General features: G+C 44.3%; 1 protein-coding gene and 1 long non-coding RNA gene across 2 annotated transcripts; one reads left to right on the forward strand and one right to left on the reverse strand.

Annotated features, from left to right (window-relative positions):
- The first annotated feature begins 6713 nt into the window (after positions 1 to 6713).
- Positions 6714 to 8958, forward strand: LOC125507603 (tubulin-folding cofactor A-like). Its single transcript, XM_048672137.1, has 4 exons — positions 6714 to 6912; positions 7069 to 7246; positions 8393 to 8479; positions 8573 to 8958. Exons 2-4 carry the CDS (start codon positions 7094 to 7096, stop codon positions 8675 to 8677), a joined length of 345 nt encoding a protein of 114 aa, XP_048528094.1. The 5' UTR covers positions 6714 to 6912; positions 7069 to 7093; the 3' UTR covers positions 8678 to 8958.
- Positions 8959 to 9805: 847 nt separating this feature from the next.
- Positions 9806 to 12092, reverse strand: LOC125507604. Its single transcript, XR_007282930.1, has 4 exons — positions 11786 to 12092; positions 11587 to 11662; positions 11269 to 11371; positions 9806 to 10100 (listed from the first exon to the last, which is right to left on the reverse strand). It is a non-coding gene; the product is annotated as an uncharacterized LOC125507604 (long non-coding RNA).
- Positions 12093 to 26200: the final 14108 nt, after the last annotated feature.

The following is a 26200-nucleotide window of genomic DNA, read 5'->3' on the forward strand; positions in this document are numbered from 1 at the left end:
TCTTTTATGGTCATGCACCCTTGAAGAGTGGTCTATTTTTGCTAAATCTCGATAGTGGTGATACACATATTCATAATATTGAAGGCAAAAGATGCATGCAGAGTTGATAATGATAGTGCAACTTATTTGTGGCACTGCCGTTTAGGTCATATCGGTGTAAAACGCATGAAGAAACTCCATACTGATGGGCTTTTGGAACCACTTGATTATGAATCGCTTGGTACTTGCGAACCGTGCCTCATGGGCAAGATGACTAAAACACCGTTCTCCGGTACTATGGAGAGAGCAACAGATTTGTTGGAAATCATACATACAGATGTATGTGGTCCGATGAATATTGAAGCTCGTGGCGGATATCGTTATTTTCTCACCTTCACAGATGATTTAAGCAGATACGGTTATATCTACTTAATGAAACATAAGTCTGAAACATTTGAAAAGTTCAAAGAATTTCAGAGTGAAGTGGAAAATCATCGTAACAAGAAAATAAAGTTTCTATGATCTGATCGTGGAGGAGAATATTTGAGTTACGAGTTTGGTGTACATTTGAAACAATGCGGAATAGTTTCGCAGCTCACGCCACCCAGAACACCACAGCGTAATGGTGTGTCCAAACGTCGTAATCGTACTTTACTAGATATGGTGCGATCTATGATGTCTCTTACTGATTTACCGCTATCGTTTTGGGGATACGCTCTAGAGACGGCCGCATTCACGTTAAATAGGGTACCATCAAAATCCGTTGAGACGACGCCTTATGAACTGTGGTTTGGCAAGAAACCAAAGTTGTCATTTCTAAAAGTTTGGGGCTGCGATGCTTATGTGAAAAAGCTTCAACCTGATAAGCTCGAACCCAAATCGGAGAAATGTGTCTTCATAGGATATCCAAAGGAAACTATTGGATATACCTTCTATCACAGATCCGAAGGCAAGAATTTTGTTGCTAAATTCGGAAACTTTCTGGAGAAGGAGTTTCTCTCGAAAGAAGTGAGTGGAAGGAAAGTAGAACTTGACGAGGTAACTGTAGCTACTCCCTTATTGGAAAGTAGTACATCACAGAAAACTGTTTCTGCGACACCTACACCAGTTATCGAGGAAGCTAATGATGATGATCATGAAACTTCAGAACAAGATACTACTGAACCTCGTAGATCAACCAGAGTAAGATCCGCGCCAGAGTGGTACGGTAATCCTGTTCTGGAAGTCATGCTACTAGATCATGATGAACCTACGAACTATGAAGAAGCGATGGTGAGCCCAGATTCCGCAAAGTGGCTTGAAGCCATGAAATCTGAGATGGGATCCATGTATGAGAACAAAGTATGGACTTTGGTTGACTTGCCCGATGATCGGCAAGCAATTGAGAATAAATGGATCTTCAAGAAGAAGACTGACGCTGACGGTAATATTACTGTCTACAAAGCTCGACTTGTCGCAAAAGGTTTTCGGCAAATTCAAGGGATTGACTACGATGAGACCTTCTCACCCGTAGCGATGCTTAAGTCTGTCCGAATCATGTTAGCAATTGCCGCATTTTATGATTATGAAATTTGGCAGATGAATGTCAAAACTGCATTCCTGAATGGATTTCTGGAAGAAGAGTTGTATATGATGCAACCAGAAAGTTTTGTCGATCCAAAGGGAGCTAACAAAGTGTGCAAGCTCCAGCGATCCATTTATGGACTGGTGCAAGCCTCTCGGAGTTGGAATAAACATTTTGATAGTGTGATCAAAGCATTTGGTTTTATACAGACTTTTGGAGAAGCCTGTATTTACAAGAAAGTGAGTGGGAGCTCTGTAGCATTTCTGATATTATATGTGGATGACATATTACTAATTGGAAATGATGTAGAATTTCTGGATAGCATAAAGGGATACTTGAATAAAAGTTTTTCAATGAAAGACCTCGGTGAAGCTGCTTACATATTAGGCATTAAGATCTATAGAGATAGATCAAGACGCTTAATTGGACTTTCACAAACCACATACCTTGACAAAATTATGAAGAAGTTCAAAATGGATCAAGCAAAGAAAGGGTTCTTGCCTGTGTTACAAGGTGTGAAGTTGAGTAAGACTCAATGCCCGACCACTGCAGAAGATAGAGAGAATATGAAAGATGTTCCCTATGCATCAGCCATAGGATCTATCATGTATGCAATGCTGTGTACCAGACCTTATGTGTGCCTTGCTATAAGTCTAGCAGGGAGGTACCAAAGTAATCCAGGAGTGGATCACTGGACAGCGGTCAAGAACATCCTGAAATACCTGAAAAGGACTAAGGATATGCTTCTCGTATATGGAGGTGACAAAGAGCTCATCGTAAAAGGTTACGTTGATGCAAGCTTTGACACTGATCCGGACGATTCTAAATCACAAACCGGATATGTGTTTACATTAAACGGTGGGGCTGTAAGTTGGTGCAGTTCTAAACAAAGCGTCGTAGCGGGATCTACATGTGAAGCGGAGTACATAGCTGCTTCGGAAGCAGCAAATGAAGGAGTCTGGATGAAGGAGTTCATATCCGATCTAGGTGTCATACCTAGTGCATCGGGTCCAATGAAAATCTTTTGTGACAATACTGGTGCAATTGCCTTGGCAAAGGAATCCAGATTTCACAAGAGAACCAAGCACATCAAGAGACGCTTCAATTCCATCCGGGATCTAGTCCAGGTGGGAGACATAGAGATTTGCAAGATACATACGGATCTGAATGTAGCAGACCCGTTGACTAAGCCTCTTCCATGAGGAAAACATGATCAGCATCAAGACTCCATGGGTGTTAGAATCATTACTGTGTAATCTAGATTATTGACTCTAGTGCAAGTGGGAGACTGAAGGAAATATGCCCTAGAGGCAATAATAAAGTTATTATTTATTTCCTTATATCATGATAAATGTTTATTATTCATGCTAGAATTGTATTAACCGGAAACATAATACATGTGTGAATACATAGACAAACAGAATGTCACTAGTATGCCTCTACTTGACTAGCTCGTTAATCAAAGATGGTTATGTTTCCTAACCATGAACAAAGAGTTGTTATTTGATTAACGAGGTCACATCATTAGTTGAATGATCTGATTGACATGACCCATTCCATTAGCTTAGCACCCGATCGTTTAGTATGTTGCTATTGCTTTCTTCATGACTTATACATGTTCCTATGACTATGAGATTATGCAACTCCTATTTGCCGGAGGAACACTTTGGGTGCTACCAAACGTCACAACGTAACTGGGTGATTATAAAGGAGCATTACAGGTGTCTCCAAAGGTACATGTTGGGTTGGCGTATTTCGAGATTAGGATTTGTCACTCCGATTGTCGGAGAGGTATCTCTGGGCCCTCTCGGTAATGCACATCACATAAGCCTTGCAAGCATTACAACTAATATGTTAGTTGTGAGATGATGTATTACGGAACGAGTAAAGAGACTTGCCGGTAACGAGATTGAACTAGGTATTGGATACCGATGATCGAATCTCGGGCAAGTAACATACCGATGACAAAAGGAACAACGTATGTTGTTATGCGGTCTGACCGATAAAGATCTTCGTAGAATATGTAGGAGCCAATATGGGCATCCAGGTCCCGCTATTGGTTATTGACCGGAGACGTGTCTCGGTCATGTCTACATTGTTCTCGAACCGTAGGGTCCGCACGCTTAAAGTTACGATGACAGTTATTATGAGTTTATGCATTTTGATGTACCGAAGTTAGTTCGGAGTCCCGGATGTGATCACGGACATGACGAGGAGTCTCAGAATGGTCGAGACATAAAAATTGATATATTGGATGACTATATTCGGACACCGGAAGGGTTCCGGAGAAGTTTCGGATAAAACCGGAGTACCGGAGGGGTTACCGGAACCCCCCGGGGGTTAATGGGCCTTATGGGCCTAATGTGGAGTAGAGGAAGGGGCTGCCAGGGCAGGCCGCACGCCCCCTCTCCCCCTAGTCCGAATTGGACAAGGAGGGAGGGGCGGCGCCCCCCCTTTCCTATTCTCCCTCCACCTCACCTAGTTGGACAAGGAACGGGGAGGGGAGTCCTACTCCCGGTAGGAGTAGGACTCCTCCTACGCCCTCCTCTAGGCCGGCGCACCACCCCCCCTTGGATCCTTTATATACGGAGGCAGGGGGCACCCTAGAACACACAAGTTGATCCTCGTGATCGTTCCTTAGCCGTGTGCGGTGCCCCCTGCCACCATATTCCACCTCGGTCATATCGTTGTAGTACTTAGGCGAAGCCCTGCGTCGGTGGAACATCATCATCGTCACCACGCCGTTGTGCTGACGGAACTCATCCCCGAAGCTTTGCTGGATCGGAGCCCGGGGAGCATCATCGAGCTGTACGTGTGCTAAGAACTCGGAGGTGCCGGAGTAACGGTGCTTGGATCGGTCGGATCGGGAAGAAGACGTACGACTACTTCCTCTACATTGTGTCAACGCTTCCGTTGTGATCTACAAGGGTACGTAGATCATACTCTCCCCTCTCGTTGCTATGCATCACCATTATCTTGCGTGTGCGTAGGAAATTTTTTAAAATTACTGTGTTCCCCAACATGTTTCTCCTATCGTTCTTTGAGGTACCAGTTGGTGTTAGGAAGAGACTGGACTTCTATCGATCGCGTTTCTTTTGGCAGGGTGATGAGCTTAAAAGAAAATATCGGCTCGCTAAATGGGATATCATTTGTAGACCGAAAGACCAAGGGGGCCTCGGTATTGAGAACCTAGAAGTTAAGAACAGATGCCTTCTTAGCAAGTGACTGTGGAAGCTCTCTACGGAGAATGATGCCATGTGGGCTCAAATCCTTCGTAGCAAGTACCTCCAGACAAAAACTTTGTCCCAAGTTACAGTCAGGCCGACAGATTCACCTTTTTGGAAAGGTCCGATGAAAGTCAAACAATCTCTGTTTAATAGGATGAAGTTTGTTATTGGAAACGGCACTAGTACACGTTTCTGGGAGGATACTTGGCTCGGCGAGACACCCTTGGCCATTCAATATCCATCTTTGTACCGCATCGTTCAACGACGAGAGGTGTTCGTCGCATCGGTATTTCAATCTACCCTCCTTAATATTCGGTTAGGAGACTGATGGAGGTCCAGATTTCTCAACAACCCGATGAATTACACTGGAAATTGACTAAGTCTGGAGTATTCACTGTTAAATCAATGTATATTGATGTTATTAATTCGAACTCCATTCCTACCTCCAAGCATGTTTGGGATGTCAAAGTTCCTTTGAAAATAAAAGTGTTTATGTGGTTTGTGCATAAACAAGTTATTTTAACCAAGGACAACTTGATAAAGCGTAATTGGACAGGACCTACTAGGTGTAGTTTCTGTAATCGGGATGAGACAATCAAGCACCTTTTTTTGATTGCCCGTTGGCCAAAGTGCTTTGGCAGACGGTCCACATTGCTTTTAATATCAATCAACCAAATTCTGTTAACGCGTTATTTGGGACATGGCTTAATGGGATTGAGCCTGACTTAGCGAGACACAATCGGGTTGGAGTTTGCGCTTTGTTGTGGACTATCTGGACTTGCAGAAATGATTTGGTTTTTAACAGAATATCATGTATCCAATTTTTGCAGGTTATATTCCGAACTACGGCATTGATCCGTTCGTGGTCGCTACTCACCCCGACGGAGGCCAGAGAGGATTTGGTTACTGGATCTTTCCGCTGGGAGATGGTAGCTCGGGATATCTTCAACCGGTTTGGATGGCGGTCATGTAATAGGATAGGCATTTAGTTTACCTACCTAGCTTTAGCCAGCCGGTTGTGGCGTCTGTTCATGGCTAGTTGGTGTTTCTAGCCTCTTTTTAGCTCTATGTGAGCTTTCTTTGCTATTCATTACTTTTGAAGATTTTGGAACCTTGTTGGCACTTCTTTATTTGGTTAATAAGATGGCCGTATGCATCATTCTGGTGCAGAGGCCGGGGAGTCCCCTTTTTCGAAAAAAAGGTCTATCAGATGGTCTGTGAGGTGGGCAACCCCACCCCATCGGACGCCTAGCATGCACCTATAGTAATAATAAGGTCACATAACCATTGAATTTTGATCCAACCGTTCCAACTTGCCCTTTTCTTTCCATCAAGATTATATTCCCTGCACGCCTATCTTTTACTTTGCCTCTAGAACCACACCCGCACTCTTCCATCATGCTTGCCTCCTCTGATGATGCAGCTTCTGTTAGCATCGTCTCAGCCTCAGGCTCAACCATCTCACCCCCGCTTTTATGTTAACCTTTTTTCACACACACATTGACTCCTAGGTTCCCCCAATGCCGCAACCTTGCACTTAGCCCCTTTGGCAATTCCCGCCAATGGGGCATGCATTCATCCAGGCTCGAGGGGCTATAACGATCCCCTTATCCATGACCACTTATGGCAATATCCTGCACCCTAGGCTTCGCCAGTGTCACCGATCTTGGGTCACTCTAGCATGGCTGTTTTCCACCATCACCCTGTCGTCGTTGCTCTAGCGACGCCTACAGATATGAGCTTCGTCTTTTGGTGCTTCTAGGTTCCTAGAAGCATAAGCCCAAGCAAACAACAGAAACCTACACCGGGTTTGTAAAAGCAAAAAAATTGCACCGCGAATTTCTAATCCCACCCCTCCCAAGAAAAGAATGCCATATTTTCTCAAAAATGAAAAAAAAAAAACAATGCCATGTATATTATTTAGACCCCCTTCACAATTTCCTTCACCCCCTCATCCCGCAGCCCATTTCCTACCCCCGACCAAGCCGCCGCCGCCATCTCCGGCCACCCTGCCTCACCCCCCCCCCCCCCCCCCCCCCCGGCCGAGCCGCCGCCGATCCATACCGGAACAGGAGGACCGCCACCACCGTCAAGCCTCCCTGCCAGCCGCCTCTCTGTCGGCCACGCTGCAACCAGAGCAAGGTGAGCTCCCCCCCACTTCTTCCCTACCCCATGCTAGATTCTTAGCTTGACGAGGAGAAAAAGAGCGCCGAATCATTGGATTGGATCTCATTCCAGTGACTACTTGAACCCGAACTAACCTCCGCGATTTTTTGGGTGTGTCGGTGCGCCATCCAGATCCCGGCCCTCGTCGCATCTCGGAATGGCGACCCTGAGGAACCTGAAGATCAAGACGTCCACGTGCAAGAGGATCGTCAAGGAGCTGCGCTCCTACGAGAAGGAGGTGGAGAAGGAGGCCGCCAAGACCGCCGACATGAAGGAGAAGGGCGCCGACCCCTATGATCTCAAGCAGCAGGTGACTCAAGATCTCTCATTCAGCAGTTCTGCTTACAGTTCTTCTTGTTTAATTAACAACACAATTACCGACCATGTATAGTACTTACTGGTAATAGTAGGATCATATGTTAGTTATCCTTAGAATGGTCCCTTGGAGCATGGTTTCATTAGTTTATGGATGCTGATCTAGTCACTACTTGCTTGGTGGGTAGTTATTTGTGTCATATGGCCACTAATTAATCAGTTCTTGGTAAAAATGGGCAGGCCAATCACATATTCTGTTATTGATTTCCTAAAATAAATTTTGTTATTAGAATGGCATGTCATTGAACTTGTTGTGGATAAGTGTAGAGGGATCTACCATGTGAAGCCTTGAGGATTGGTTGGTTGGCCTGAGTAACATTTTGATGTTTGTCAACTGTTACTCTGATTGGTTGGTTGGTTGGTTGGTACATAGTAATCTGTGCATTGTTACGGCTGGGTATCCATGATATTACTTCTAACTTCTGTCAATGCAGCCTATGTAATGGTTTTATGTTGGTTGGAACGTCAGGTCTCTGCTTCTAGTCCATCCCAGTTATTTATCCTTAAGGCCCGGCATAAAAAAATTCAGCATGTATCGTCTCTTGGGGCTCTTTGAATGTGGATTACCCATTTCTGTTTCTTTGCGCTCAGTCCATGTGGATTGCTTGATATAAAACCTATCTTTCCTTCAGCCAAGATTTTTTATGTTAAAAAACAATTACATTTGTCAAATTTTTACTAGATGTAAGGCACTGTATAGAGCATCAGAATGGAAAGAGTTCTAACTCAGAAGCAGAATTGCGTATTGAATGAACAAGTGGCATATGCATTCTTCAGAGTACTACCGTGTTCACATTCTTCTGGGTTTTACATATAGCTATTAGTATTATCAGACATGGCAAGATATTTAAGGCATACATATGCTTGATGAGTTATGAAATTGGTTTTGATGTAATTGGGATTGGAAAAGATAGTTGTTTCATATTGATTGATCTCATACCTGCATCGACATCTTAGGGTCCGTTTTTGGACATGCAACGGGAGCACTTAGTTATTGGTTTCCCTGCTCCTCTTCCAAGTCACTTTATCAATGTGAAGATCCTGGTGGTACATCTTATCTTAATGCCTTCTACATGTGCAGGAAAATGTTTTAGCTGAGTCGAGGATGATGGTCCCAGACTGCCATAAGCGACTTGAAGCTGCACTGACAGACTTGAAAGCAACTCTGGTATTGTGCAGGAATTTCTACCTATATGTGAAATTTTCTGCAACAAACCTTGTCTTGAGCTACTTGAACAAATGTTTGGTTATCCTGTCACAGGCGGAGTTGAAGGAGTCAAATGAACAAGGCACTGAGATCGGTGAGGCTGAGGCTACAATCACTGAAGTTGAAGCTGTCTACACGCCAACAGAAGCTGAAGATTAAGCTCGCAACTTCCTTCTCGCTGAAATGTCAGTATGCATTATCAGACTTGCTCTTGTCGACAAGTTAGTCCCATTTCATATGACGTTGACGCGAAAGCTTGTATGTATTACGACTCATGATCTGTCTCGAGATGTGCAACTGGTAATATCACTGTACTGGAATATGGTTAGGCGTTTATGGTGTGCTGGAAATGCTGCATGTTGTTGGCGTTGTTCCATTTGAGTATCGGATGATGTTGCTTGTTGCTGCTTGTTTTTAGTTATTGGGGTCATTATCTTTCATGCTTTGATGTAGCCCGAGGGGGGGCTCATCGTGGGCCTTGTATACATTTCCTGCAATACGTAGATTTCTTCAGTTTTCCCCTCTGATTCAGAACGACAATGCAATGTAACTTTGTATATGGTTTTGCTAGTTCTCACCCGCCTCATGTTTGGGTAAGAGTATCTCTAGTAGACCCTGCATAAGTGGTCAAACCCGCAAAATAACCGTTTTTTGCAGTTTCAGTCGAAAAAACGAGCCCGAGCAGATCCCTTAAGGGGCCCTGCAAACGCAAACGCGAAACCCTCATATTTACAATTTTGAGGGCAACTTTGTCAGGGCCCTGCATATCGGTCGGGCGCAACTACAATAGAAAACAACCTTGTGGTAGAAGAATAGAAAAATCCATCTTGGACCGTCAGATCGAAGATGGATGGCCCATATTCTAGTGGAGATATCCCAGTCCACTTCATGGACATTTTATGGAAAACCCCCTGCTAATATGTAGATATAAAACACATTTTTTATAGTAATCACCTCAACTTTCTCATATTTAATCATTTTGTCCTCGGTAAATAAAACAAATTTTCAAATCCTCTCAACGTTGAGGCCTCATCTTTGCACATATCTGTTGCATGTATACTTGAGTACAAATAATGGCTTCTACAAGCAAAAATTGAACATGCTGGCACCTAATTTTTTTTGCCAATATCCATCACAATATTTGTAAACACATTAAATTTATGCCATCTCATTCAAGTATATGTCAAACTGAACCATCCCAGACAAATAGTTGAGCACACGTCAAGTTAGACCATCCCAGGCATGAAGATCTGAGTAGATGTGAAACTGGACCATCCCACACATAAATAGTTGAGAACACGTCTAGTTAATTAGACCATCCCAGGCATAAAGATCTGAGTACATGTGAAACCATCTCAGGCACAAATATTTGAGTACATGTCACTCTAGAGTCTGGACCATCTCACTCACTAATGTCGAGTACATTATCAATCTGGAGCAGCAGAAGATACACAAGAGACATGCAATACATAACATGGCATGGACATTTCTAGTGTTGTGCTATCTTGAATGCAGAGAATAGAAAAGTTGTAGCGCTTGCCTCCGGTGGTGCTCGTGCTTCTTGCTCATCAAGTTTTATGTGCTGGAAAGATGACATCAAACATATAGGAATCAGTTTGAGCACAAGACCATGTATGTATCACACATCCGTACTTAAAAATATTTGCTCCTGAGCTAATCTAATGAGTATGCATTAATAATATCATTTGACTAGCAGGAAGAGAACTGTATGCTGCATAGTCATTTGTACACTTCACTTAATATCATCACTAAACTTGCAATAACAATTTGGTCAGGTATAAATTCTGCCATACAGGGGAGAGCTTATTTCTTGCATACAAAGAGGTATATTTTTTGCCTTTATTTTACAACCAGAGTGTTATTACAACCAAATGAGGAAAAGAGCAAAGAGCTAACAAAATTGTTTCACTAAAGCAAAACGATGCCCGACCACGACGGCACCTTCTTGTCCCTTTGCTCACTCACCTGTTAATCTTCTCGCGATGGCTGCTGCTAATCTTTGAATGGTTGTTGTTTGTTCTCTAGTTACACGGCTCACTTTTTTGCTAATTTCCCATTAGCTAGAGGTAGCTAGATGTGCACGTGTTGGTACTCATGGACTCACTGCTTAGCACGTGGTGGGTTAATTTGGCAGAAAGAATTCTTGTCCTTGTTTTGATTTCCTTGCTATCAAGTTCATCCTTGACTACTAATACTAGTACATCAGATTAACTAACGGAAAACATTTGCCTCTGCTTAAAATAAAGCCCAAATCATCAAATTCCTCAAGCAATGGATCGGCAACATGATTTTTCTGTACAACAACAGCAATACATCAAACGATCTGACCTATATACATGTTAACAAAGAGGATATATACTTGCTTCTGTTATGTTGTTGGGGCAGGCACGCAACAAGTGATAGCAGAATATTCGAATGGCTGCTACACAGGCCAGGTGCTCTGCTGCTAGTTAAACTACAGAGGTGCTCTGCTGCTAGTTAAACTACAGAGGTCAGGGCTAGCTACAAAACGAGTCAGCGAGTTTGAGGAGTGAGGTTGCGGTACAATCGTTGTACTATCCTCGGCTACAGGCGATAGAAGAAAGAATATGCATCAGCATCTTTTGGTTCAAGCAAACTGAAAATATTTTCTCCCTGTTTGTTCATGTATGACGAAATCTTAACTCAAATATAGAAAGCTTTCTGGGAATAAGAAAAAATAACCATAGATCCAACTAGAAGATACTTACCCATTGAATGATCATTTATTCCCAGAAATGGTACTCCATTCTATTAGTTTTTACGCTCTTTTCATCTACATTCGATCACATGTGGCAGGGGTCTCCAGAGGTCCTGAAAATAATCAAGTGTAATTTCCTTATCACAACAACCAGAATGGGTCAGTAACAACGTTTTCTAGAACTTCATATAATGGATCATGTTTAATAAGGTGCGCACCAAAGCTCAAGATACTTATATGATGGAACAAGAAGAAGGGCAATGTGGCTGATTGTACTGTTTTCCTAATTTCATCTCAATTGAAAGAACCATTTTGGTGCATGGCAAACCTGCATTCTTGAAGACCCGAGGTCTGTTCTTTGCCATCAGCAGATGTCCGAGCTAGGCATGGGGTAGGCGGGCTACCTGTGGAGAATGGCTGGATGAGGCAAGAAAAATAGTAGATCGAGAAGCCACATGTGGACAATGACTCGATGGGGTAAGAACATGGTAGATCGAGGTTGTCCTCTAGACGTCGGAGAACGATACCTGGAGATTTGCTCGCCCAGTGTCGCAGCGCAGTACAGAAGAGGTCCGCCCGGGCAGCCCGACCGGCGACCGCCGCCGGCGAGACGACCTAGATTCGTTGGGGCGGAGATGGAACGGTGCCTACAGTGGCCAAGGTCGCCGATCTAGGTACAGGATCTACACCCCCGTCGTCACTGGCAAGCTAGAGGGAGATGGGCTTGCCTTTAGGATTGGGGATTTTTTTTTTCGAGCCTCGGCCGCCGCTGCTCACGTCGGAAGGAAGAAGGAGATGACAGGTCAAAAGAAGAGAGGAGATCGAAGCAAAAAAAAAAAAAAAAACAGAAGTAAGGGACTATTCTGCAAAGAAGAGCGCACAGATCCACCACTAGAATACGGGCCATCCATCTTTGATTTGACGGTTCAGGATGAATTTTTCTATTCTTTTACCACAAGGCTGTTTTCTATTGTAGTTGCTCCCATATCAGTCAAAGTTGGCGGTTGAGGAATTTTTGCTTCCGCCAATACCATGAAGTTCACCCAGCCGCCGCAGCCGTCCGCCGCCCGGCCACCGCGCTCGCACGCCGGCCGTCCGATAGCCGGCCGACCCTTCGTCCCGGCCGCCGCGCTCGCCCGTGGCTCCGCGGCTCTCGAGCGGAGCTAGCTCAATCCATTGAACGGAGCTATCTAGCTAGCAGCTCAATCGATTCGAAAAACGAGCTAGCTAGCTAGCAGCTCAATCGATTCGAAGAGCTAGCTCGATGCACCCGCGGTTCGATCCGGCCGCTGCTCGCGCCGCCCTGGCCTCCGCCCGCGCCGTGCTCGTCTCGCGTTTTCCCTCGTCCGTCTGTCCGCCGGATTTACGCAAGGAAGAGGACGACTAAAAAAAGAGAGCAAGTTGTGGGTCTGTTTGGTATATTCGGAAAATATTTTTTTTTACGGGTTGACTATACGGGGTCTGAGTGTAACCTTGCCCGCGCCGGCCTACATATGCACTTTTCCGCGAACTGCAAAACACTTATGCAGGTTGGGATTTTATGGGGTCTGCTAAAGGTGCTCTAAATCTCAGTCACAAATCATGGCATAGGAAGTGCAATTCTCTCAACCCTAAGCCGTTGCCGTCAAGTTTCAACCCCACACACCACTGCAGCGGCCCCCCTCCTCTTCCTCGCCTGGTGGCAAGAGGAGTCCGTCTGTCCGTTCCCTTATGTTCTCCTTAGTTTTTGTTTCCTTTGTGACATCAACAAGGTGGTGGCGATGATGACGTGTTGGAGCAAGAACTCTCCGCTCTCCCCTCCCTACCTTGACGACGTCCATTCCGGCGCCGGCTGCGGCATGGTGCGGGTTTTTCCAACCCTCTGGACCGGGGGTGATGGATTGCAAGTATGTAATGCGTGGGGTGATGCTTGAGCCAATGCTTCTTCAGCTGACTTCTAGATCTCGTGTCAAGGGACGATGGATCATTTGCTATCTTTAAAGCCTGATATGTCGAAGACGTTTGCAGTTGTCCCTTTTCTCTACTGTTGGTTTACTGCAATTTTTAGTCTCCGGAAGTCTAGTGGTATGTTTTACAATCTCAGGCGTCCGGAGGCTCGCTCGTGAAAGAGTGTTTTTCGTGAAAGAGTGTTTTTCGTGAAAGAGTGTTTTGGGACATTCAGATCAGGATTCAGGAGTAGCTCCAGTCCTCTAATTATTCTTGTGGGCATCCCGAGGAGAGAATAGATCAGCCTCGAGCCCGAGATAAGGGTGGTTTTCTTGTTGGACACCAATGCCGAGAGAAGAGCAAGGCAAGGCGGCGATCCAGCAGTGGCGGAGATGGACCAGACGCAGCGGCTACCCGAGGAAGTGCTCGCGGAGGTCCTCCGCCGTCTCCCACCACGCAGCCTCGCCGCGACCCGTTGCGTCTGCCAGTCTTGCCACGCCACCGTCGATGCTCGTCGTCTCCTGAACCGGACTTTCTCCCGCTCTCCATGGCCGGCTTTCTCATCAACTTCACGGAGTCCTTCCACCCCTCGACAGATCCCGCGATCAACACCGACCTCCACTTCATGCTCACGTTGCCAGTGATGCTCAATAAGATCATCTTGGAGCTGAGCATGAACTTTCAATTCTCGATCCTGCAATGCTCTTCAAGGAATGCCAGGATCCTATTTGTACCATACTTTGGCTCAAGAGGAGTCCCGTTGGTAATGTAATCGAAAGTTCTCAGGAATATTTTTGTTACCTTTTGGACGTGGACTTGTTTTGACTAATGTGACCCATGGTGGATAGATGCCATCCGCAAGGTAGTAACCCATCGAATAGTTGTGCCCATTGACCAAATAGTTGCAAGCAGGAGCATCTTTCGTAATAAGAAATTACATAAAACATGTGGCCTGAGAATCTGTAAAGATTACATATGAGAATGTACTAAAGAAATATCCATGATTTTTTTAATTTCTAAATCAGACGGAAAATGTAACTGAAGAAAATAAAAATAACAGGTACAAAAAGAATAAGAAGAATGCAAAATAAAAACTGGGAGGAAATATTACATCAAAATGGGCCAGCACGCAAAATAGGTAGAAAATAAATAAACAAATTACATCAAAATGGGCCAGCACGCAACTGCCACCGGGGAGCTCCTAACCGGCGCCTTCAGCGCCGGTTGGAGTTTCTGGCGCTCACGTAGCACCTGGTACGGGCCAGCCCATCACGAGGCAATTCAGTGAATCGCTCGCCAGCTCATGCTTGCGTACGCTTCGTTCTCTTTAAAAAGACTATGCTTCGTTCTTTCACTAAAAAAAACGTACGCTTCATCCTCCACTCAAAGAAACGTATGAAAAAAAAGTTCATCCGTTTCCAAAAATAAGTTCATCGGTTTTTATAATAGTTCAGCAAATTTGAAAAAAAATCATTGATTTTGAAAAAAAGTTCCCCAATTTTAAAAAAAGTTCATCGATTTTCAAAAAACGTTCACAAGTAAAAAAATCATCGGTTTTATAAAATAGTTCATCAAATTTTTAAAAAGTTCATCGATTTTGAAAAAAGTTCACCAATTTTGAAAAAAATTCATCAATTTTCAAAAAACTTTCACAAGTAAAAAAAATCATCGGTTTTCTAAAATAGTTCATCAAATTTGAAAAAAGTTCATCGATTTTGAAAAAAAGTTCAACGATTTTGAAAAAAGTTCATCGATTTTTAGAAAACGTTCACAACTAAAAAATAGTTCACCAAATTTGAAAAAAAAGAGTTCACCAATATCGGGTTTGAAAAAATTTCATCGATTTTGAAAAAAAGTTCACCAATTTTGAAAAAAGTTCATCGATTTTTAGAAAACGTTCACAACTAAAAAATAGTTCACCAAATTTGAAAAAAAAGAGTTCACCGATTCGGGTTTGAAAAAAGTGCATCGAAAATGAAAAGGTTCATCGACTTTTGAAAAAGTTTAACAGATTTGAAAAAAGGTTCATCAAATTCGATGAACTTTTTCCGTTGAATTAGAAAAAGGAAAGAGAAAAGGAAAAAAGAAAAAAAAACGGAAGAAATAACAAAATGATAAAAAAGGTTGCAGATCACCACATCGGTGGGATTGGTGTAGTTGGCTATCGAAACTAGCTTGCACGAGGATGTGGGGCGTTCGAATCATGTCGATAGCTCTCTTTTGCGCCAGTTTAAAACAGAAAATGAAGGGAATATGGACCAGCCCAGCTCGGCGTGGGGTGTGTGCGCCCGTTTGCATAGATCGAAGAACGGGCGCAGAGGGCGCCGTTTAGGGTTTGCCACTGCCACCGGGGTGTTGCCATGTGAGTTGTACAGTTGCCTGGCTCGGATGGACCTACCCAAGAAGCGTGCGCTATCGTATGCATTCAACTCGTCCGTTCAACCAACATAACAGCCCCAGAAAAGTAGGATCGCTCCACGCGATCAAGGGAGGCGAGAGGGTTCCCTTGCGCGCCGCTGGTGACACTGTCGGTTCCCTCTCTCTCCGTCGGCCGCTCCGGCGGCGGGAGGGAGGGGGAACCTCGGGTCTGTTCGTTAGGTGGGTGTGTGGTAGGGTTAGGGTTGAGGGAGACGTTGCCGAGGCCGTTGCCGTGGTGTCGCGTCGGAATAAATTTCTCCGGGCTCCGTTCGCGGTCAGGTGAGGCTTTTGCCTTCGTCTAGGAGCCAAACGGGTTGGGGATCCCCGGATCTCGTCGAGGTCGCGGGCTATGGTGGTTGGAGGTCCATCGGCACTGGCCGTTTGGGTCCTCAGATGGGCGATGGATGCAGGGAGACGAAGACCTTTCTTCTTCCTTGTTGGTATGATTTGCTGTTGCTGTTCTTCTCCTTCTTCTGTGCTGATGCTGGTGGGAGATCCTGCTTTGTCCGGACGGATGGCCCGACCGCGGTGCTGGACCGGTCGGATGACTCGAGTTCTCTTCCTTTTGGAAGGGACACTTTTCGCGATACTCAAAGCCAAAGATGGCGACGGCTGTTGCAGGTGTGTTGGATTGATTTCCATGCCATCTCAGCGCCGGTGTCAAAAAAAAGCAGGAAGCAGCATGGCGGCAATTGTACTGTGGTCGAAGATGATGACCTGTTTGCGACTCGTTGCAGATCCTTCTGTTGCAGGGGTCTTCTCTTAAGATTCAAGGATGATGACACATGGCTCCGGAGATCTTCTTGTTTTATGGTTATCTTAGGGTACTCTAAGTGTTCATGGTCCTTTGTGTTTGCGTTTCAGTATGCTTGTAAGGGTCAACTACTTTATACTAATTCGTGATATGAATGAAAATATTCTCAAAAAAACCCAACATAACCACTGGAGCCATATCTCGTTTATAGTGAGATGGCAGCTCCCTTCGCTTGAAGTACCCACGCGTTTGGGTGGGCCCACAATAGTGTTCTCAGTCGTGCGTTCGCTCGTTCGGTCTCTGTTGTGATTGGTTTATTAATTTTATTTTCTTTGTTTTTTCTGTTTCTCTTTGTATCTTCTTTTTGCTTCGGTTTCATTTGTTTCTTTCTTGTTTTTTTATTTTTCACTATGTTGGTTTTTAGTAATATTTACCTTTACCTTTTCCTTTTCATTTTTCTTGGGTTTCTTTGTTTATTGCTATTTTTCTTTGTTTTTTTACCTTTTTCATACACATTGTACATTTTCTATATATAGTAGGTATTTTTTATACATGTTTATCATTTTTTAAATACATGGTTAATATTTAAAAATATATATTTAGTGGTATACTTTTTTCATAAAGATTGTGCATTTTTCTTGTATAGTGAGAACATTTTTATACTCATTTAGCATTTTTCAAATACATGACTTTGTTTTCCAAATATATGTTTTGATTTATACTTTTTGATGAAATTTATTTTTTTATACACTAAACAAACATTTTTCCATTACAGGATTAACATTTTTCAGGTATATATTTTGATGTCTACTTTTTTCTTACAAATTATACATTTTTCTATACATAAGAAACATTTTTCTTATACACGTTATTTTTTTTCAAGTACATGATTAACATTTTATTTCAAATATAGATATGATATGTATTTTATACTACACATTTTACATTTTTGTATACATTAGAAACATTTCTATACATGTTTTACATTTTCAAATACATTTGTTTCAAATATATGTTTTGATATCTGATTTTTTTTCATGTGTTGTATATTTTTCGTATACACCAGGGACATTATTTTATACACTTCATATTTTATTACATGATAATATTTTTGAATTATATGTTTCAGTGTCTAATTTTTATCATACACATTGTGTATTTGTCGCATATATCAGTAACATTTTATACATGTTTATCATTTTTCTAATACACTACTATTTTCTTGAATGGCACGTACATTTTTTTGGAACACGTGAACATGTTATGTGACAAACATTTTTTATTGCTATCAACATTTTGTAACAATGGGCAAACATTTTGTTAAGATTGGACAATTTTTGTCTTCCAAAACTAGGTAATTGTTTGTGGAATATTTGTATTTTTAGATACTTTTTTGAAAGTTTTAAGAGAAAAAGTAAAATAAAAGGAAAGAATGAGAGAAAAGACGAAACAGAGTGGAAGAATGAAGAAACCTCTTACTGGGCCGGCGCACCATGGGCTTTCGTTCGGGCGATGCATGCTTCTAGCTTGCTAGGCGATACATAGTCGCTCCCCAGCATAACAGCCTGCATGATTTGTCTTGCCAGCGTGCATGTACGTACAGGAAAATAAGGACCCGATGTAGTAGCATTTAGGAATAACGAATCAGCGTACCTATAAGTGGGTGGTGTGGATCTACATGTGTCCTTACGAACAAATGAATGTTATTTTGGGAAGAAAATTTCCGATCTATTCATTATGTCATGGTAGTGAAAAAACACTTAAAATAATAAAAAATACATCTATGTCTGTAAACAATCTAGTGACGACTATAAGCATTGGAGCGAGCCGAATGCGTGCCGCCATCATCAACTCTTCCTCACCGAAGCCAGGTCAAACTTGTTATAGTAGATAGTCGGTAAGTCGTCGTGTTAAGGCCTCACAGGACCAGCGCACCAGAATAACAACCGTCGTTGATGAGGAGAAGTATAGCTGGAAATGATCGAACTTGTAGACACATGTACGAAGATGAATAAAGACTGGATCCAAGCACATCCACCAAAGACCAACACTGACCAAATTCCGTGAGATCCTCCGCAGAAGACAAACCTCTACACGCCCTCCAACGATGCTAGACGCATCACCAGAACGGAAGCTAGGCGAGAAGAACTTTATTTCATCTTTAGAAAGCCACCATCGTCTCGTCTTTCTGAACAAGACACAAACCCTCAACAACACAAAAACACCTAAAAACGAAGCAAGATTCCTCCATGGCCTTGGGGCCACCTGATATGAGGTAGATCGGCAGCGGCGCCGACAGGATTGTGAATGTTCTTTTTTTAAACTTAAACATCTTTTGCGAGATAAATCAACAAAATAAAATTTCCTAAATTATTTTAATATACATGAACATTTTTGTTGCATCATGTGGACATATATTTTAATATGTGTGAACATTTTTGCTGAATCGCAAGTAGATTTATTTTAGTAAACATGAATATTTTTGTTGTAGCTTGTGAAAAATATATTTTAATATGCGTGAATTTTTTATTACTTGTGCACATTGATTTTAATATGCATTTTTATTACACACATTCTTTTCATATGCATGGCCATTTTTGTTACAACACATGACATTTATCTCACATGAAGAACATTTTTGGAAAAAAACAATACATGAATATCTTTTACACACATGGTTTTCTTTTGTAATACATGAATTGCTTTCGTTTGACCAATGTTTTTTAGCTAGAGTGGTTAGAGCATCTCCTAGGTGGACCTGTAAACCACCCGTAACCGTCCGGACCGCGAAAGCCATCCAACATAGACTTGTATCAGTCCGTGGAGCGGTTTGGACGCGATTTCTCTCGTAAATCGGAGACAAATGTGGGGGAGGTTTACGGGAGTCCGGATCAATCCAAGCCCGTTTTCTGACCGCCCTGCCCCACCAAAAACCCCTTCCCCTCCCGCATACCCTCCCACTTGACGCCAGTAGCCCGCATTCATGCTGCTGTAGAGTGCGCCGCTCAACATTGAAGGCGGCTCAGGGCAGACACGACCTCGCATTGCCTCCGCCATTGAAGCAGCGCGTCAGCCGAGGGCGCCGCCCACGACCCGTCTCCGGTGTCTACGCCTGTTCAATGCCGGAGACCCGTGACTAGACAGGAAGGAATGGATAGCTACCACGCCCGTTCAATGTCGTTGTCCGTCCGTCTACCACCATTAAGCAGGCTCGCCAGCCGAGAAACTCACTCCGCCACTGCGCACTAACGCACCGGGACGCTTGGCCTCACCGAAATCCATTATATAAAGACGGCCACACCCAGCTAACTCCATACTACAACACGAGCCCATCCACATCCTCATCCCTTGCACTGCATCCACCATGACCGCTAGTGGAAAAGCACTGCGGGACAGTCTGTCGCCGGAGATGAAGCACGCGGTGGCTGCCCTTGCCGCCGCCTGGCATAGCCGCCATACCAGACGGATTGGCGGCCAGCTCGCCCGAGGTCTCTGACGACGAGACGACACCACGATGGAGACGGGCTCCGCCCTGGCTCCCGCGCCTCCTGTGCACGCCGGCTTCACCATGGAGCAGGTGCTGACGCAGTTCAACGCCGCCATGGCAGAGGTGCAGCCTATGCTGACGCCTTTGTCGGCATTCCAGCAGGCGTAGGAGGAACAACGGTACAACCCATTCCTCCTGGAGCAACACTGACTGGCGGAGGGCCAGGTCTATGGCGAGCGCACGAGCGAGGAGGCCGTGGAGGCCATGGCTGTGGCGAACCACAACTTCACGGAGGAGCAACGTGCATCTACGATGGCATCCGCGCTCAAGCCGCCGCTCGCCAGGAAGCGGCCGTCACGGAGGAGAATAACGCCACCTGCGCCTCGTAGGCTCCGACGCGCCGCCGACGAACCATCAGTCGGCCCGGTGGGACGAAGATAGTGCTGGCGCTACCATTTTCATCGTGGACCTCATGTCCACCAGTGACGGACAGGTCGCGGACTCCTCCGAGGATGAGTAGGCCACGGGAGGCGGCGGTGCCTTGTGTCCCATGTGGGCTAGTTCGTCTCCCGTGTTCTACTCTTCCTCGCCAGAGACCGCACCTTCATTTCATCGGTCTTATCGCTAGTGCTCGTGGAGATGGCGGAAGGAGGACGATACGGGCTTGGACGCCAGGTGCCGCCGCTGCCGGATAGGTTTAAGGACGGGTCTTTTTTTGTCCCAAATGTTCGAAATGTAGTTAAATCCACCATGTTTGTATGAAATTCGTCATGTTTGTACGAAATCCGGGCATGTTTGCATAAATTTAATTCGGTTTGTTGAAAAATATCTTAAGATGTATGCGGCTAGCATTGGATGTCGACCTCCCGCATCTGTGCCCACGGACTGATCCCCGTCCGCAGATGAATGCGGAAGATTTTTTGCAGTTGCCATTGAAGATGTCCTTATGTTTCCATTGATGTAGGCTCATACCTAGCTAGCTAAAAGCCTAGAACATGCATGTTGACTTCACCCGGTCGGCCACTACAAACAGATAGTCCACACATTGGTCGATCTCTAGAGCAGATGCATGCATGTGTACCAGCTGACGACCGGGTAGGAGTTGAGCTAGCTGCTGGTGTTGGCAAACGTAATATTTCAAAAATTTCCTACGATCACGCAAGATCTATCTAGGAGAAGCATAGAAACGAGCGGGGAGAGTATGTCCACGTACCCTCATAGACCGAAAGCGGAAGCGTTTAGTAACGCAATTGATGTAGTCGACCGTCTTCGCGATCCAACCGATCAAGTACCGAACGCACGGCACCTCTGGGATCTGCACACATTCAGCTCGGCGACGTCCCTCGAACTCTTGATTCAGTTGAGGCCGAGGGAGAGTTCCATCAGCACGACGGCATGGTGACGGTGATGATGAAGTTACCAGTGCAGGGCTTCGCCTAAGCACTACGACGATATGACCGAGGTGTGTAACTGTGAAGGGGGGCACCACACACGACTAAAAGATCAACTTGTGTGTCTTTGGGGTGCCCCTGCCTCCGTATATAAAGGAGGGAGAGGGAGAGGCAGCCGGCCCTAGGGGGGCGCGCCAAGGTGTGGAGTCCTACTAGGACTCCCTAGTCCTAGTAGGATCCCACCTCCCATACGGAGTAGGAAAGGGGAAGGGTGAAGGAGAAGGAAAGGCCCCCCTTCTCCTAGTCTTAATCGGCCTCCTGCCCAAGGGGGGGGGGGCGCACCAGCCCCTTGTGGGCTGGTGTGCTTCCCACTTATGGCCCATAAGGCCCATAACTTCTCCCGATGGGTTCCGGTTGAAGGAAATATGCCCTAGAGGCAATAATAAAGTTATTATTTATTTTCTTATTTCATGATAAATGTTTATTATTCATGCTAGAACTGTATTAACCCCCGGAAACATAATACATGTGTGAATACATAGACAAACAGAGTGTCACTAGTATGCCTCTACTTGACTAGCTCGTTGAATCAAAGATGGTTAAGTTTCCTAGCCATAGACATGAGTTGTCATTTGATTAACAGGGTCACATCATTAGAGAATGATGTGATTGACTTGACCCATTCCGTTAGCATAGCACTTGATCGTTTAGTTTGTTGCTATTGCTTTCTTCATGACTTATACATGTTCCTATGACTATGAGATTATGCAACTCCCGTTTACCGGAGGAACACTTTGTGTGCTACCAAACGTCACAATGTAACTGGGTGATTATAAAGGTGCTCTACAGGTGTCTCCGAAGGTACTTGTTGGGTTGGCGTATTTCGAGATTAGGATTTGTCACTCCGATTGTCGGAGAGGTATCTCTGGGCCCACTTGGTAATGCACATCACTATAAGCCTTGCAAGAATTGCAACTAATGAGTTAGTTGCGGGATGATGTGTTACGGACGAGTAAAGAGACTTGACGGTAACGAGATTGAACTAGGTATTGAGATACCGACGATCAAATCTCGGGCAAGTAACATACCGATGACAAGGGGAACAACGTATGTTGTTATGCGGTTTGACCGATAAAAGATCTTCGTAGAATATGTACGGACCAATATGAGCATCCAGGTTCCGCTATTGGTTATTGACCAGAGACATGTCTCGGTCATGTCTACATAGTTCTCGAACCCGTAGGGTCCGCACGCTTAAAGTTTCTGTGACGATTTGTATTATGAGTTATGTGATTTGATGTACCGAAGGTAGTTCGGAGTCCCAGATGAGATCGGGGACATGACGAGGAGTCTCGAAATGGTCGAGACATAAAGATCGATATATTGGACGACTATATTCGGACATCGGAAAGGTTCCGAGTGATTCGGGTATTTTTCGGAGTACCGGGGAGTTACGGGAATACGGGGAAGTAGTATTGGGCCTTAATGGGCCTTAGTGGGAAGGAGAGGCAGCAGCCAGGAGGTGGCGCGCCCCCTCCCAAGCCTAGTCCGAATTGGACAAGGGGTTTGGGGCGCGGCCCCCCTCTCCCTTCCTTCTCCACTCCCCTCCTTTCCCCCTTCTCCTAGTTGGACTAGGAAAGGAGGAAACCTACTCCTACTAGGAGTAGGAATCCTACTCCCTTGGCGCGTCCCTCCTAGGGCCGGCCTCCTCCTCCCTTGCTCCTTTATATACGGGGGCAGGGGGCACCCCAAGACACACAAGTTGATCGGTTGATCTCTCCCAGCCGTGTGCGGTGCCCCCCTCCACCATATTCCACCTCAGTCATATCATAGCGGTGTTTAGGCGAAGCCCTGCGTCAGTAGCAACATCATCACCGTCATCACGCCGTCGTGCTGACGGAACTCTCCCATGAAGCTCTGCTGGATCGGAGTTCGCGGGACGTCATCGAGCTGAACGTGTGCTGAACTCGAAGGTGCCGTGCGTTCGGTACTTGGATCGGTCGGATCGTGAAGACGTACGACTACATCAACCGCGTTGTGCTAACGCTTCCGCTTTCGGTCTACGAGGGTACGTGGACAACACTCTCCCCTCTCGTTGCTATGCATCACCATGATCTTGCGTGTGCGTATGATTTTTTTTGAAATTACTACGTTCCCCAACAGTGGTATCAGAGCCAGGTTTTATGCGTTGATGTAATTTGCACGAGTAGAACACAAGTGAGTTGTGGGCGATATAAGTCATACTGCTTACCGGCATGTCACACTTTGATTCGGCGGTATTGTTGGATGAAGCGGCCCGGACCGACATTACACGTATGCTTACGCGAGACTAGTTTTACCGCCGTGCTATGCACACAGGTGACTAGCGGGTGCCAGTTTCTCCAACTTTAGTTGAACCGAGTGTGGCTACGCCCGGTCCTTGAGAAGGTTAAAACATCACTAACTTGACAAACTATCGTTGTGGTTTTGATGCGTAGGTAAGAACGGTTCTTGCTCAGCCCGTAGCAGCCATGTAAAACTTGCAACAACAAAGTAGAGGACGTCTAACTTGTTTTTGCAGGGCATGTTGTGATGTGATATGGTCAAGACATGATGAGATATAAGTTGTTGTATAAGATGATCATGTTTTGTTGAAGTTATCGACAACTGACAGAAGCCTTATGGTTGTCTCTTTATTGCATAAGATGCAAGCGCAAAATAATTGATTTACTTTATCGCTATGCGATAGCAATAGTTGGCGAGACGACCATGTGACGACACATTGATATAGATCAAGATGATGGAGATCATGGTGTCATGCCGGCGACGATGGAAATCACGACGATGCTTTGGAGATGGAGATCAAAGGCACAAGATGATGATGGCCATATAATGTCACATATTTTGATTGCATGTGATGTTTATCTTTTATACATCTTATTTTGCTTAGTTCGACGGTAGCTTTATAAGATGATCTCTCACTAATTATCAAGGTACAAGTGTTCTCCCTGAGTATGCACCGTTGCAAAAGTTCTTCATGCTGAGACACCACGTGATGATCGGGTGTGATAGGCTCTACGTTCAAATACAACGGGTGCGAAACGGTTGCACACGCGGGATACTCAGGTTAAACTTGACAAGCCTAGCATATAACAGATATGGCCTCGGAACACTGAGACTGAAAGGTCGAGCGTGAATCATATAGTAGATATGATCAACATAGTGATGTTCACCATTGAAACTACTCCATATCACGTGATGATCGGACATGGTTTAGTTGATATGGATCACGTGATCACTTAGAGTATTAAAGGGATGCCTATGTAAGTGGGAGTTCTTAAGTAATATGATTAATTGAACTTAAATTTATCATGAACTTAGTCCTGGTAGTATTAGCATATCTATGTTGTAGATCAATAGCTCACGTTTAGCTCCCCTGTTTTATTCTTGATATGTTCCTAGAGAAAACTAAGTTGAAAGATGTTAGTAGCAATGATGCGGATTGGATCTGTGATCTGAGGTTTATCCTCATTGCTGCACAGAAGAATTATGTTCTTGATGCACCGCTAGGTGACAAACCTATTGCAGGAGCAGATGCAGATGTTATGAACGTTTGGCTAGCTCAATATGATGACTACTTGATAGTTTATTGCACCATGCTTAAACGGCTTAGAATCGGGACTTCAAAGACGTTTTGAATGTCATGGACCATATGAGATGTTCCAGGAGTTGAAGTTAATATTTCAAGCAAATACCCGAGTTGAGAGATATGAAGTCTCCAACAAGTTCTATAGCTAAAAGATGGAGGAGAATAGCTCAAGCAGTGAGCATGTGCTCAGATTGTCTAGGTACTACAATCGCTTGAATCAAGTGGGAGTTAATCTTCCAGATAAAATAGTGATTGACAGAATTCTCTAGTCACCATCACCAAGTTAGTAGAACTTCGTGATGAACTATAATATGCAAGGGATAACGGAAACGATTCCCAAGCTCTTCGTGATGCTGAAATCGACGAAGGTAGAAATCAAGAAAAGCATCAAGTGTTGATGGTAAACAAAACCATTAGTTTCAAGTAAAGGGACAAAGGGAAGAAAGGGGAACTTCAAGAAGAACGGCAAACAAGTTGCTGCTCAAGTGAAAAAACCCAAGTCTAGACCTAAGCCTGAAACTGAGTGCTTCTACTGCAAAAGGACTGGTCACTGGAAGCGGAACTACCCCAAGTAATTGGTGGATAAGAAGGATGGCAAAGTGAACATAGGTATATTTGATATACATGTTATTGATGTGTACTTTACTAATGTTTATAGCAACCCCTCAGTATTTGATACTAGTTCAGTTGCTAAGAATAGTAACTCGAAACGGGAGTTGCAGAATGAACAGAGACTAGTTAAGGGTGAAGTGACGATGTGTATTGGAAATGGTTCCAAGATTGATATGATCATCGTCGCACACTCCCTATACTTTTGGGATTAGTGTTAAACCTAAAATAAATGTAATTTAGTGTTTGCGTTGAGCATGAATATGATTGGATCATGTTTATTGCAATACTGTTATTCATGTAAGTTAGAGAATAATTGTTGTTCTGTTTACATGAATAAAACATTCTATGGTCATACACCCAATGAAAATGGTTTGTTGGATCTCGATCGTGGTGATACACATTTTCATAATATTGAAGCCAAAAGATGCAAAGTTAATAATGATAGTGCAACTTATTTGTGGCACTGCCGTTTAGGTCATATTGGTGTAAAGCGCATGAAGAAAATCCATGCTGATGGGCTTTTGTAATCACTTGATTATGAATCAGTTGATGCTTGTGAACCATGCCTCATGGACAAGATGACTAAGACTCCATTCTCCGGAACAATGGAGCGAGCAATAGATTTGTTGGAAATCATACATACTGATGTATGTGGTCCGATGAATATTGAGGCTCGCGGCATGTATCAGTATTTTCTGATCTTCACAGATGATTTGAGAAGATATG

This window comes from Triticum urartu, chromosome 5 (genome assembly GCF_003073215.2).
Source record: "Triticum urartu cultivar G1812 chromosome 5, Tu2.1, whole genome shotgun sequence".
NCBI lineage: Eukaryota > Viridiplantae > Streptophyta > Magnoliopsida > Poales > Poaceae > Triticum > Triticum urartu.

What these genes read in the sequence shown, in the direction of transcription:
- LOC125507603 (XM_048672137.1), top strand. Translation starts at nt 7,094, where the DNA reads ATGGCGACCCTGAGGAACCTGAAGATCAAGACGTCCACGTGCAAGAGG. An exon ending in CCTATGATCTCAAGCAGCAG is followed by an intron (nt 7,247 to 8,392) that starts GTGACTCAAGAT and finishes CTACATGTGCAG; the next exon opens with GAAAATGTTTTAGCTGAGTC. An exon ending in CAGACTTGAAAGCAACTCTG is followed by an intron (nt 8,480 to 8,572) that starts GTATTGTGCAGG and finishes ATCCTGTCACAG; the next exon opens with GCGGAGTTGAAGGAGTCAAA.